Source organism: Lithobates pipiens, unplaced genomic scaffold (assembly GCF_037356315.1).
Source record: "Lithobates pipiens isolate NorthernLeopardFrog02 unplaced genomic scaffold, aLitPip1_a1.2 Scaffold_8, whole genome shotgun sequence".
In the NCBI taxonomy this organism is placed as follows: Eukaryota; Metazoa; Chordata; class Amphibia; order Anura; family Ranidae; genus Lithobates; species Lithobates pipiens.
Window position 1 is genome coordinate 52,586,268 of NW_027507903.1, and position 15,148 is coordinate 52,601,415.

The 15,148-nt window shown below is 44.6% G+C and overlaps 1 protein-coding gene across 1 annotated transcript in view; it reads right to left on the reverse strand.

Moving 5' to 3' along the window:
* TUBGCP4 (tubulin gamma complex component 4) overlaps positions 1–15,148 on the reverse strand; it is a 66,782-nt gene that overhangs the window by 10,407 nt on the left and 41,227 nt on the right. The window contains exons 10-14 of the mRNA XM_077472757.1: positions 10,970–11,020; positions 9,572–9,677; positions 9,379–9,486; positions 6,066–6,204; positions 1,081–1,258 (exon numbers count right to left, since the gene is read on the reverse strand). Of these exons, the coding sequence (XP_077328883.1) occupies positions 1,081–1,258; positions 6,066–6,204; positions 9,379–9,486; positions 9,572–9,677; positions 10,970–11,020 (582 nt within the window). The remainder of the gene's footprint in view (positions 1–1,080; positions 1,259–6,065; positions 6,205–9,378; positions 9,487–9,571; positions 9,678–10,969; positions 11,021–15,148) is intronic.

The window sequence follows — 15,148 nt, forward strand, 5'->3', positions numbered from 1 at the left end:
TCAGCGGACATGTCAAAAAGATATTACATAACACCCCAGAATTCAGCATTGCATCAATACCAATATTCCAATGTGGCTATACAGAATAACTAATAAGACCTGACAATTTAACAAAGCTAATTAGTAAGTAACAAGGTAACTGCCAGCCAATAACATTGTATATGACCCTGCTAGCTGTACTCTGTGTATAAAGCTTGCCACAGTAAGTCCCAGTCTGTCAGCAGTTTTATCCTTATAATCATTATAATCGATTCGGGGGCATGTTAGTGGGGTGGGCAGGGCTGCTGCTGATGTTCTAACCATCTGTCCAGCTCCGCCCGCTTGAGTCCATAATTTCTCTCCGCCGCTAAAGAAATATCCTGCGCATGCGCTGTTAATAGCATTGAAGTGGCGCATGCGCGGTAAAGGGCCGCGATCAGCTGTTTCAGTGACTGAGCCGCACCGGAAGTGACGGGGTTACAATTTACAACACCGCCGCCGGGTGTGCCAAGATGGCCGCCAGCTCCGGAGCTAGGCCGAAGCCGTGGCCTTTCCTAAGGCTACGGACCACTCCGCGGATCGCATGGTGCGGACCAACTAATCGATAATGAAAATCGTTGACAACGATTTTCATTATCGATTATTATCGATAACGTTGATTAATCGTTTCAGCCCTAGATGATACCAGCGGTGTGTGTCCCTCTTCTTCCACTGGCATAGAATTATATTATTCTCATAATAATAATAATAATAATAATAATAATAGGCAGATGTCCAAAGCACCTAACCCCCCTTTACATCCCTTACATCAGATATCGAGGTCCCCACCATCAGAAGTCAAGAGTTCCCTACCATCCCATTACATTACAGTGCACCCCTTACCTTGTGCTGCTGCTGCTTGGAAGAAGCTGGGGGCGGAGCTGCAGGAGTGCCACATGAAATGGCCCAGAGGGCCACATTTGGCCCGCGGGCCTTGTATTTGACACATGGGTTCTAAAGTAAGTGCTCATTTATTAATATGCAAAAGTAATATTTCTTTAACTCCACTCACTGTTAGTCATCAACAGCATAAGTTTAAACTAGCGATACAGTATTTCCCACCTGCAGGTAGTACTGAAGATTGTCAACCAGAAAGGCCATGTGATTCCTCAGCCGCCACTTGATGGCATCTGTTTCATTAGATTCTAAATGTTTTCTCTGCATCTGAAGAGCCCAGCAGTGCTGCAGTTCTGACTGTACCCGGCGGACACTCAGCAAGTATTTGAAAACCCTGTTGTACCTACATATGGATAACATGTACATTATAAATCACACAGATTTGTATCCAATTCCCTGCAAAGGTTAAGCGTACTTCAGAATGTTGCATTTACTTTTCAGTTTAGAAGCGAGAGAGCTAGAATAATCTAACAACAATTTAGCCGTCTGACATTTTACTGAGCTTCTGTAAATTCTAGGATTTATAGGTCACGTTGTGATTCTCTTCATTGTTTTAATATGCAGATATAAAACTGTTAGAGTAGTAAAGACACTTTAAAGCAAGACGGTTTTTTGGGGTCTTAAACCTGATCATTTTATGTAGGGAGTGCTGTCATGCATTGAATATTTTACAAAGAAATCACTGCATGATCCCAGGGAAAGTTGTGATTTTAATGCTGTATATTTAAACAGACAGCAAAACATTTAAATACAATATCAGAATGTATTTTTAGGCAACTGTAATCATAATTCTATAAACACAAATGTAGATATTTATAAAGTCAATTTTAAGCCTCTTCCACACGGGCACTGAGGCCCATACACTGCAAATGGGTGTTTATGGCACTGGGGAGCCGCTAGATGCTGCATGCAGCCACATCATACAGTGATGGAAAAAAGTATTTAATCCCCTGCTGATTTTGTACGTTTGCCCACTGACAAAGAAATGATCAGTCTATCACTTTAATGGTAGGTTTATTTTAACAGTAAGAGACAGAACAACAATAATAACCAGAAAAATGCAAAAAAAAAATAATATTTGCATTTTAATGAATGAAAAAAGTATTTGATCCCCTATCAGCAAGATTTCTGGCTACAAGGTGTCTTCTATTCAGGTAACAAGCTGAGATTAGGAGTGCTCTCTTAAAGGGAGTGCTCCTTATCTCAGCTTGTTACCTGTATAAAAGACACCTGTCCACAGAAGCAATCAGATGCCAATGTCTCCACCATGGCCAAGACCAAAAGCCAAGAGAGTGACAACAGTTGGTGCGATTATTTGCAAATGGAAGAAACACAAAATAACTGTCAATCTCCCTCGGTCTGAGGCTCCATGCATGATCTCACCACGTGCAGTTTCAATGATTATGAGAACGGTCAGCCCAGAACTACACGGGAGAATCTTGTCAATGTTTTTAGGGCAGCTGGGACCATAGTCACCAAGAAAACAATTGGTAACACACTACGCCGCAAAGGACTGAAATCCTGCAGTGCATACAAGGTCTCCCTGCTCAAGAAAGCACATGTACAGGCCCATCTGAAGTTTGCTTAAGAACATCTGAATGATTCAGCTGAGAACTGGGTGAAAGTGTTGTGGTCAAATGAGGCCATAATTGAGCTCTTTGGCATCAACTCAACTCACCGTCTTTGAAGGAGGAGGAATGCTGCCTATGACCCCAAAAACACCATCCCTACCAACAAACATGGAGGTGGAAACATTATGCTTTGGGGGTGTTTGGGGGACAGGACAACTTCATCACATCAAAAGGGACGATGGATGGGGCCACGTACCATCAAACCTTGGGTGGGAACCTCCTTCCTTCAGCCAGGGCATTAAAAATGGGTCGTGCATGGGTATTCCAGCATGACAATGACCCAAAACTCACGGCCAAGGCAACAAAGGAGAAGCACATTAAAAAGGTCCTGGAGTGGCCTAGTCAGTCTTCAGACCTTAAAGCGGACCTTCAGTCATTTTTTTCAACTCTCCATCTATTAAATCTTCTGCCCTTGTTGTTCTTATAGGCCAGCATTAGACATGATCTGCAAAGAGGAGTGGGACAAAATCCCTCCTGAGATGTGCGCGAACCTGGTGGCCAACTATAAGAAACATCTGACCTCTGATTGCCAGCAAGGGTTTTACCACCAAGTACTAAGTCATGTTTTGTGAAGGGGTCAAATACTTATTTCACTCAATAAAATGCAAATCAATTTATAACTTTTTTTGAAATTTATTTTTCTATATCTTTTTGTTGTTTTTCTGTCTCCGACTGTTAATATAAACCTACCATTAAAATTATAGACTGATCATTTATTTGTCAGTGGGCAAACATACAAAATCAGTAGGGGATCAAATACTTTTTCCCTCACTGTAATCATCTATGATGATGAAGCAGTTGCACAGACACAGTTACTCGTACAAATTTGGCAGGCGTGCAAATAAAATGTCCTGAACACACACGGTCTGTTTGGTGATGCTCATGTGCATGCCTGTCAAATTAGCATGAGCGGCTGCATTATTTAGGCACTGCATCACCATAGACTTACATGGGCTGGCTGCATGCAGCATCTGTGGCTCCAGCCGCAGCCTCAGTGCTCATATGAATGAAACCTAAAAAGTTAACATTGCGAGTGCCAATATCCACACCAATTGCCCCATACTGCTGCTAACAGATTGATGTTCTTTAAAGAGGGAGTCCATCTAAAAATACAAAAAACAAATACTGCAGCTGCTGACTTAATAAACTGACACTTACCTTTCCTGGAGTCCAGCTTTGTAGGCAGCTCGGTGAGATAATCGGGAGTTGAAGTGTTGCGGCTTCACTTCCTGGTTCCCTACGTCCCTATCTCCTGGGACCTGTGTGTTTCCCAGGAGACAACGGGGGGGGTCGGGAAGGGGTATGACTCTATTCACGGAAGTGGGTACAGATATCTGCATCCCCCTCCCCCCTGAAAGGTGCCAGTTGTGGCACCGAAGGGGGGGAGATGGTTCCGATGAGTGGAAGTTCCACTTTTGGGTGGAACTCCACTTTAAGGTCCTTTGTATAATTATGTTACCTATGCAAACAGCCTTTTTAACCACTTCAATACAGGGCACTTAAACACCTTCCTGCCCAGACCAATTTTGAGCTTTCTGCGCTGTCGCACTTTGAATGACAATTGCGCGGTCATGCTACACTGTACCCAAATGAAATTTTTATCATCTTTTCCCCACAAATAGAGCTTTATTTTGATGGTATTTGATCACCTCTACGGTTTTTATTTTTTGCGCTACAAATAAAAAAATTTGAAAAAAAAAATGTTTTTTTTTGGTTCAGTTTCAAAACTTTGTAAACATTTTCTCCTTCACTGATGGGCACTAATAAGGCGGCACTGATGAGGTGGCATTGATGGGCACTGTTAGGTGGCACAAATTGGCACTGATAGCTGGCACGGATTGGCATGGATGGGCGGTACAGGTGGGCACGGATGGGCGGCACAGGTGGGCACGGATGGGCGGCACAGGTGGGCACAGATGGGCGGCACAGGTGGGCACGGATGGGCGGCACAGGTGGGCACTCATAGGCGACACAGGTGGGCACTCATAGGTGGAATTGTATTATGTTATACTGTACTAATTAATGCCAATCAGTGCCAAACAATAATGCATGCCAATCAGTGATGCTCATTGTGCGCACTGATTGGCATCCATTATGGGCACTGATTGGCATCCATTGTGGGCACTGACTGGCATCCCTGGTGGTCTAGGGAGGATTACCTTTTGCTGGGCATCCCTGGTGGTCTGGTGGCGTCCCTGGCGGTCCAGTGTGGGCATCCTCGGGGGGGCTGTGCTGATAATCGATCAGCACAGACCCCCTCTGTCAGAGGAGCAGCTGATCGGCTCTCCTCTACTCGCGTCTGACAGACGCGAGTGAGGAAAAGCCGATCACTGGCTCTTCCTATTTACACTGTGATCAGCCGTGATTGGACACGGCTGATCACGTGGTAAAGAGTCTCTGTCGGAGACTCTTTAACGAGATCCTAGTTGCAGGGTGTCAGACTGACACCCCGCAACAACGATCGCCGCGATGCACGCCCCCGGGGGCGCGCAGCGGCTTGAAATCCTGATGACGTCATATGACGTCCGATCAGCTTTATGCAACCACTTTGCAGCCGTCAATTGCCTATAGGGCGGGCGGCAAGTGGTTAAAGCAGTATTAAAAACAAGAGCAATTACGGTAGATTGCAGCTTACCATTCTTATTCTTAGATGTGATGGCTGCATTCGTTTTCTTTTTAAGGCTTGCTTTCTTCTAGTTTAACCTGGGGGATCTGGCCAGTAAGCCTGTTTTTCACATGTTCAAGCTCTCCAGCAAATCATTATCAGCTTACATGGATGAGACAAACCACTTAACACTGGCAAGGGCGCTTACAATGATCAGATTTTATTTTCTTGTGCAAAAACTTTATCCGAAAAGGAAACAAACCGCTTGCTGTAACTGATTTTAAAGTGTGAGCTGGAATTTGGCTTCAATATGTTAGTGCTCCTCCCCAGACTGACAATGCTGCTGCCTGCTGTGTCTAATGTGCTCCTTCCTCCAGAGTTGTCTCACATTAATACAGGAGGTGTGTTACTGGCCAGATCATCAAGTGAAAACAGAGGGGAAAAGCCAAAGAATAAAAAAAATGATACAGTCACCACACCTAATGATTGGTAAGCTGAAATATATATTTACATTCATGGTTTTGGGTTTAATAACACTTTAACACATAATAGACTTTATCACAAATATGTCTAAAATACAATGTAGGTAGAAAATCATGAACCGGTCCAAGCTTTGAGTAAAGTATTTTTAAAGTAGTAATGTAAGAAGCTTTGGCTTCTGAACCCTTCAAAGTTGAAGCAGAAATAGAAAGTTACATATAAAAGAATAAACAGTTAATCTTAAAGCACTGGCATGAAAAAGTTATAACGTAAATCTGCCATGGTTCTGATTACTGATGAAATGCAAGTGGTTTTTATAGTACCAGCAATTTATAGCAATCAGTCAGCAGCAAAAGTGTATGGTATTACAGAACTCAATGATTACAAGCTACTAGATGATCATACCAAAAGATCACATCATGGGAAAGACTCACTTTTCTAATATAGCCGGTGTGAAGAGAATGTGAAGAGGCCACTGCACCTTATAGAACAGTCCAAGAGCAGCCCAGCCTGAGGTGGGGGCCTCCCTTGGAGAGGTGTCCCGTGATGCAGCATCTCGTGGCTGGGACATATCTACGGACACATACAGAAAATATTGACACAAATGCAATTAGAAAATAATAAGCAAAAATAATAATACATTTTGTACTCCGCACCAAAAATTCTTTGCTTGGAGTCCATACAGGGACACGGGAAGATATTAAAGGGGTTGTAAAGGTAAGTGTTTTTTCACTGGTTTTGTCACCAGCCCCCCCCCCCCGTTTTACTTACCTGAGCCCTAGAACTTGGCCCACGGGTCTCTCTGCCCGGGGTTCTCAGCTCTTGATTGGATTGATTGATAGCAGCAAAGCCATTGGCTCCCGCTGCACGAGTGCCAGGGCCGAGTCATGCATTTGGCCTCTATGACCACCGAATGCTGGACTCGGGAACGCACCCGCAAGGTAACCCCCCGGGAGAGCGTTTCTCCCAGGGGGTTATCTGATGTTGGGAGGAGCCGCAAGAGCCACCAAGGGACCCCAGAAGAGGATGATCGGGGCCACTCTGTGCAAAACGAGCTGCACAGTGGAGGTATGATTTTTTTTAATTTATTTGTAATAAAGACATAACAACCTTTATTGTCACTTTAACCTTTGGGTAATACTGCCCCCTACAGGAAGATTGGACACTGGCAAACCAAAAAAACCTGTAGGCTAGCCCAGGCCTGACTTTTGTAGCAAAGCAATATAGAGAGCACGATCATAAACAGAGAGGAGGGACCTAGGTTCCTACTAGACTTCAAGAAAAGGATTTTATGTCTATTGCATAACCATGGTAAAAATGTTATCCGAAAGGAACCAAAGAGATTTCCCAAGTCGGAGTAGACTTTAAATCCGAGGACATGCATGACTCCAGGCTGCAGATGGGGGCACCAGCATTAGGCAAGCAGCCCTGGAGCCCTTCATCCAGCAGTGGTATAGCGAAGAGTCTTGATTGGGGGAGGACTTCCTCAATTTACGAAAAGAAGAGGAGAGTGGTAAGAGGTTAGCTGTAGCTTTCTATTCACAGAATACTGTGACTAAGTGATGCGGCCGGGTGCGTGAAGCCCCACACAGCCAGATCTTTTTTGTATTGTGGCAGCAGACACGGGGAGAAGATCCCCAGTCTGCTGTCACAGCGGGGACTTCTGGGAGGGCCTGGTTTGTGTTGGGGCGCAGGTGCAGCACTAGCATGTTACCCCCTGAATATGGATACAACATGTCTGTAAAGGTGAACTTATCCTTTAACTCTCACCTACTCAATCTGAAATAAAAAAAGAAAAAAGGCTTGGATTTTAGATATTCTTTATGAATGCGGTTACCACAGCTCTAATTTTCATCCTACAGAAAGGTAAATATATATCACCTAATTGCCACTTTACTATAGACTGACATCTTCTGCTCTGACCCCTGCTTAAAGCGAAGGTTCACACAAAAATTGAACCTCCGCTTTTCGGAACCCTCCCCCCCTCCGGTGCCACATTTGACACCTTTCAGGAGGGAGGGGGGTGCAGATACCGGTCTCAGACAGGTATTTGCACCCACTTCCGGGCATAGACTCCCACGGGAGTCTATGCCTCTTCCTGTCCTGCCGCACTGTCTGCTGGGACACACACAGGTCCCCGAGACATAAGGGACCATTCGGATTGCGCTTCACAACCCGCGCATGCACAGCAGGGAGCCGGGAAGTGAAGCCGCAAGGCTTAATTTCCTGATTCTCTTACCGAAGATGGCTGCAGCAGCATCCGAGCACCAAGGGACGGTTCGGCCTCGGGTGCCGACATCGCTGGACCCTGGGACAGGTAAGTGTCCTTATTTTAAAAGTCAGCAGCTGCAGTATTGGTAGCTGCTGACTTTTAAAAAAATTTTTGCAGGACTTCCGCTTTAAATAATAAGCTCCGCCCCAACACTTAATATCACTGGAATTCAGTGAGTAATGGGAGTTGGAAATTTAACGAGTATCTAAAGCAATAGGGCAGGGAAGGTTTAAAACCCATGCAAGTTTTTTTTTTTTTGCCATTTGTATCCCATTGAATAGATTAACATTCACTTACTTTCCTGTAAGCACAACAGAAAATGAGAGGCATCTAGCCAAAGCCAGGAGATATTTTCTCTTAAGCTGGCCATAGAGTGATTAAATCTCGGCCGGTTCAGCAGGGGCAGGCTGGTTGTTCTGAAGTCAATCAACCGATTGACTCCAGTACAGCCAGCTTGTCAGATTTTTTGCATGCGATCACTGCAGGTGGTTATAGCCGCTTACAGTGATCATTGTGTTTTGCCAGATGAACACAATAGTGCTGTGGGTGTGATGTGTTGATGGAAATCAAGCGATTTTTTTTTCTGCAACCAGTGGCTGCAGAAAAAAAAAAATAAAGATAATAAAGATATTAATATATTCAATTTAAAAATATTTCCACTCAGTACTAAAATTTCAGTGTTAGCTCGAGTTTGAAATATGTCCCAGGAGGGCTCATTTCATGCAAACAGTTATTCAGCTACATTTTTAAATGCTACCTTGTGTTTATTATTTACGGAGTAGAGAAATTAGGAGCAGCGATGACATATTCTATGGGACAATAGGGACACATGTTCCAGTGTCAAGCCATAGCTGATGTATTTTTTTTTCCTGCAGCCACTGGATTGCAGAAAAATAAATTGCTCGATTTCCAGCAACACATCACACCCACAGCACTATTGTGTTCATCTGGCAAAACACAATGATCACATGCAAAAAATCTGACATACACACATGAGAGTAAATCGCCCCCCCCCCTCTTTGCAATACAAGTGTAGGTGTGGCTGGTTATCAGCTATGCCAGCACAGAAAGAAGCGTTTTACAGAGAAAAAGAAAAAAAGGCATCCCAAGACATTTCAAAGCTAAAATCAGTCACCAATTTTAACATGCAGAAGGTTATGATATGATAAAAAAGGTGTGCAATGTCAGGGCTTCAATAGCGGCTGAGACAACATCTGACTGATAAAAGTAAGAGACAGCATTAAGCCCCATACACACATCAGATATCAGATTTTCTGCTGATTTTTTTTCCTTCAGATTTACCAAAACCATATAATATGAGGTCAAACCTTAGGAGTTTCAATTTGTATGCAATCAGGCAGGCCCTTGCACTACATGGTTTTGGGAAAGATGAAGGAAATATAATCAGCAGAAAATCTGATAGTGTGTATGGGGATTAAGTCTATTATAGAATATAAATATATAGAGCCACATACCTTTATGTTCTTTTCCATGATAATCAATGGTTAAATGGAGCAGAGGCAGAAGGTTGTCATCATCTAGTAGCACTTTATGTGCTGATAACTGGAATGCCACGTTAATATCTGAGAGGAAAAAAGGCCAGTTGTTACATATAAAAATTTGCAGCCTATCTGCCGAAATAATGGCCTCATATAAAAAGGCACTCACCATGTTCTGTCACCGCAGTTGGTGGCGTTTTCAGCATGTTCTGGGCTAGGTCTATGAATGCCTGGAATAATTCCCCTCTTCCTAGCAGGTAGAAATCTTTAATAATCTGAAATGGACAAATACAGAAGGAAGATGGGCACACAGTGACTCTCCAGATGGGCTGCCAATATAAGTGCAAGCAATGACTAGCTGGGTAGGATATTATGCTGGGAGGGCCGACTAGTGATGTTTACTTCCGCCAGGTCCGATTAGACAAGGTGACATCCAACACCGGTATCGGGCACCTTATCATGTCTAGCAATATCTTATTTTAATTTCCTGAAACAGATTCTCGTCTCATAATGGATGAGAAATAGTAAGTGATATCTCAAAGCCCAATATCCTGGAATTGAGCATTAATATTACATACATATTTATAATTTGTTTTATCACTACTCGTTCATGAAAAACAGGTTATAACGCATTCTAGACCAAAACACATTTTGATGACAGCTTACATACATACTAAACTGTGCAATACAAACAACAGAAATAAATGATAGAGAATTTACAACTAGTAAGAAAACAGCATGATGATTAATGTGGTCCTACATGTCAAGAAATCCAGTAGGTTACCACTGAGAGTGCAAAGAATGGGAAGCCTTTGTCCATGGCAACCACGCAAACAGCTGGATTTTCTTGATTTAGAGCAAAAATAAAATAAAATAAAAAGTTCCACTAGCCTAGAGTTGGAAATTTTAATGTTTTGCAATTATTTGATTTTATATATATATATATATATATATATATATATATATATATATATATATATATATATATATATATATATATATATATATGAGGCCCAAAAGAAAAAAAAAATGTTGGGTTTTGCAATATTTTATGTTATGTTTCATGTGGTTTTTTTTGTAGGCGTAGGAGACTGATAGTTAAGCCTTCCACAAACGCATGTATGTATTTTTCATGCATTCCCATTGAAGTCTATCGGGCCAAAACTGCTGCACCAAAAGAAGAAACTGCCCCATGTTACACTAATGTCAACAGGCACCATAGAGAATATCTTGACTATCGTTGTACATTGTAGAGCAATGGCAGACGCAGAAGAAATTGCACTAGTATGAATGGGACCTTAAATGACATGTTATAGGCTATAGCCCATGGGTCTTCAAACTACGGCCCTCCAGTTGTTCAGGAACTACAATTCCCATCATGCCTAGCCTGTCTGTGAATGTCAGAGTTTTACAATGCCTCATGGGATGTGTAGTTCCGCAACAGCTGGAGGGCCATAGTTTGAGGATCCCTGCTATAGCCAGTTTTGTTAAAATGTGGAGTTTTCTTTAAGCAGATTTAGAGTAACCGGATCCCATAGTGCTTGTGTTAAAATAAAATAAAACTCACCTTTAACTGGCCTATTAAATCTGATTCTTCTACCATGAGTTTCCACAAGTGCTACAACCAATAAGATATTAATGTTAAAGTTCTTCCAGTGCAGATTTCAGAAAAGGTACATGAAGCAAATACCAAATTACATAAAGATTAGAAGTACATTAGGTTGTACAAAGAACCTGTAACTCAAGACACTGAATGTGGTGTCACATTTGCTTGTTGTCTCAATTCTGCCACACAAGTTACAATGTACAAAATGGTAATTATTGAATGATGCTTCAAATCTTCAAACAAAGTTTGCAATATATACACATAATTTAGAGCTGCAAAGACCTTAAAATGGTAGAAAAACCCCAATTATAACTATTCCCCCCACTCCTACCCATCATGCCTAGTCTGTATAAAAAAAGATGCGTGTACCTACCTATTTTCAATCTGCTCCAGTCTGGGCAAGTGATCCTGCAGCTCCTAACAACAGTTGTGAATTTCGGGAGCCACGACATCCCCCATAGGCACCCATGGCCCAGTCGTTGTCTGTACACCCTCTTCTCCCCTGCAGCAGTCACTTATTCACAAGGTAGCAGGAGTTGTAGGATCATGTGACCGGATTGTAGCAGATTAAAAAAAGGGAAGGACGGGGGGCATGTCCAGAATGGCACCGGGAGCAGATGAGTTTGTCTGAGCTCCCCAGGACTGGCGCAAAAATCCTAATTTTACCAGGTGCAGACCCTAGAAAAACCAACCCTCCTGTATCCCCCCAGCCTTGGGGGCCACTCCGAGTGCAAGTGAAGAGATGGCTGGCGGTGTTCCCGGGAAAAGGCCGCAAGGCTGGACATCGCGGAAAGGGCCGAAGCTGCGGACTCGCCTAAAACTCCTGCCGAGAGCTCCACAGGATCGGCGCAGTAACTATCATTATAATAGATATAGATACTCCAGCACGAATCTCCTGTACCCTCCGGCCTCAGTACCTTCTCCGAGGTATGCAAAGGAGAAAAAAAAACAGCCCCGATCCCAGAAAAAGGCCTTGCAGACAAGGCACCAGCCACGGCCTCGTCTAAAACTTCTGCCCGAATGGAGAACCTGGCCGAGGACCCCCGATCGGCTGCCTGCTACGGCAGCCGACTTTAAAGCTGTCCTGCAGGCCATAACTACCCTGACTGCCAAGGTGGACCATATCCAAGTCAATGTGGAGTTTATTAGAAAGGACTTTGATGTCTTTCGTGCCAGAATGACTGAGGTGGAGCAAAGGGTCTCCCAGACCGAAGACATGGTATGTGATCATGGGACCGACATTCATGCACTTAAAGCTAGGGTTAAGGTGCTTGAGTCCCACACAGAAAATGCAGAGAATCACAACAGACAAAATAATTTGTGTATTCTGGAACTCCCTGAGGGGGCTGAAGGCACAGACCCCACGGGTTTTGCTGAACGCTTACTGCAACAGCTACTTCCCTCAGCATGTTCTTTTCCATTCTTTACTGTGGAAAGGGCCCATCGCATACCCGCCACCAGGGGGCCCCAGGGAGCACCACCTCAAACTTATCTTTAAACTTCTTCACTTCAGAGATAAAGATATAGTAATGAAGGAAGCTAGGGCTAAAGGTGAACTCCGCTTCGAAAATGCCAAGCTTCTAATCTTCCCGGACTATTCACTGGAAACCCAGAAACAGCGAAAATCCTTTGATGCTGTAAGAGCAAGGCTTTGCTCCATCCATACCAAGTACAGCATGATGTTCCCGGCCAGACTGAGGGTAGAAAACGGTGAATCAGTCTGGTTCTTCACGTCCCCAGAGGATGCCTCCGGTTGGATTGATACACTCCTGCACAGATAAGCAATTCATCTGACTGCCTGCTAAAGTGGGCCGATTCCACCTGCTATCTTTTTCAACGTGCCTTCTTTCCACGCACTGGCCTGGGTCTTCCTTCCAAGTCCTGCTACTTCCCATGTCCTACTGTGTTCCCCCACTTCAGGACCCTGGAGACCAGGAGGCTAAGCATCAAACTATCCCCTGAGGCTCACTACTGGAGGTCTCCCTCCAGGACTGTATCCTGCTTCTTCCCTCCTTCTCCCCTCTCTCCATCCTGTGACCCAGGCCCTCTGAGTCTGACAGCACATGCTCTGTTGCTAGTATCCCTACTGTAGGGAAATTAGCTAATAAGTGCCATGGCCACTTGTGGCCTTAAAGACGTGCCTCTCTAACACACTGGCCTGAATATAGCTCCTTGACCCTGGGGATCCCTCATGTGCCACTGAATAGCCACCCTCAGAGATGACAGGGGTCCCAAGAAACATTGATCCTCAAGCTTCCCTTTGGCTAGTTGGGCACCTCGAAGGGAGATCTATGTGAAGGTTGATCCCTGCCATATCCTCCCCCCACCCTTCGCCCCCCATCTTCTCTCCATTGGCCATGGCCGGAAAAAGATGAATAACTCTGCTACGTTAACATTCAAGCTTGTACCCTGGCATTTGCTGAGAGACTGCACCCACATTTTCTGATCCGGTCTCCAGCAAGAGACTAGATGTAACATCTAAATTGCTGAACTCTTGATGCCGCTCCACACACGTGTCCCCATTACAGGCATGTTTGCCTTGGTTCTTGGAGGTCTATGGCTTGAAAATGTAACATTAGATGCATATGGCCGATTGTACTATTGTTTCATGGAACACTAGGGGTTTGAACTCCTCTGTGAAGAGGTCACTAGTGTTTCAGTTTCTCAAAACCTACCATCCCCAAATTTGTATACTACGGTAGACTCACTTGACAGGCAGTAAACTCTTATGCCTTAGACGGCCCTGGGTGAGACATCAGTATCACTCCACATACACCAATTACTCTAAAGGGGTCAGCATACTTGTTCACAAATCTCTACTGTTTAGACTGTTGGCGCTAGAACTAGACCCGGAGGGATGCTTTGTTATACTCCATGCCATAGTGGATAGACTGGAGCTGGTGGGAATGTACCTCCCCCGCCGGCCTCCACGAGACTACTTAATCAGCTTATCTCTAAAATTGCCGCCTATGCTACAGATAATGTGGTGATGCTGGGGGAGTTCAACCTGGCCCCGAACCCTGGGATGGACAGACTCTCACCCGAAGCGGGCGCATCTTCAGAGATGCTCCCCTGGGCAGAAGCCTCCAACCTGACTGATGTGTGGAGGTGGCATCACCCCTCTCAGCGGGCCTACACATGCCACTCATACACACAAAACCCTCTCACGTAAAGACCTTGCCTACACAGGGGGGGGGGGAGGTCTGTCCTGCCCAGGGTTAGTGACATCTCTATTCTCCCCCGTGGCATATCCGACCACGCTCTGCTTGCTTTAAAGCTGTGCGAGTCCAATGCGCCGGGGGGGTCTACGCCGAATTCGGGATGCCCGCCGAAATACTACCACAGTTCAAATTAGTGCTCCAAAAAGCCATGAAAGGGAACTCATTGCCCCCGACAATGGCTGAGGCAGTTATTGTGGTCATTCTTATACCTGGTAAGCCCCCTGAACAGTGTTCGTCATACTGCCCAATATCCCTCCTTAATGTAGACGCCAAGCTGTTGGCGAAGGTATTGGCCGGTCCATTGAACACTGTGATTATGGCACTGGCGCATGCGGACCAGTCTGGATTTATGCCAGGCAGGGGGACCGACAAACATTCGATGACTCCTTACACATCTCTCTAGGGCAAGCGGGGACAGTCCGGAGGTAGTTGCCTCCTTAGACGCCGAAAAGGCTATTGACCTCTGGGCCGTCCTACGCAAATTTCAGTTTGGCCCCCATTTTATCAGATGCTATACCATAAGTCTACGGCCCATATATGTACAAACAACTCCCTGTGCCCACAGTTTCCCCTGTCCAGGGATACTAGACAGGGTTGTCCACTCTCCTCTGGATTGTTTGCGCTCCCTCAGTAAAAGGAATCCAAGTCGGTGTAATATCAGATAAAATATCCTTGTATGCCAACGATACCCTCCTCTTCCTCAGGGACGTCTCCTCTCTCCCATCAGCACGTCAAATAATGGATAAATGCGGCTCTTTTTCGGGCATCAAGGTTAACTGGGGGAAATTACTCCTTTTCTCGCGTCGGGCCACAACCCACCAACAGGCACTCCCCTAAACTGGACACCTGAATTTAAATACTTGGAAGAGCTGAACCTCCAACCACTACTTAAAAACAGAAATGTATAACCTGGAGGACC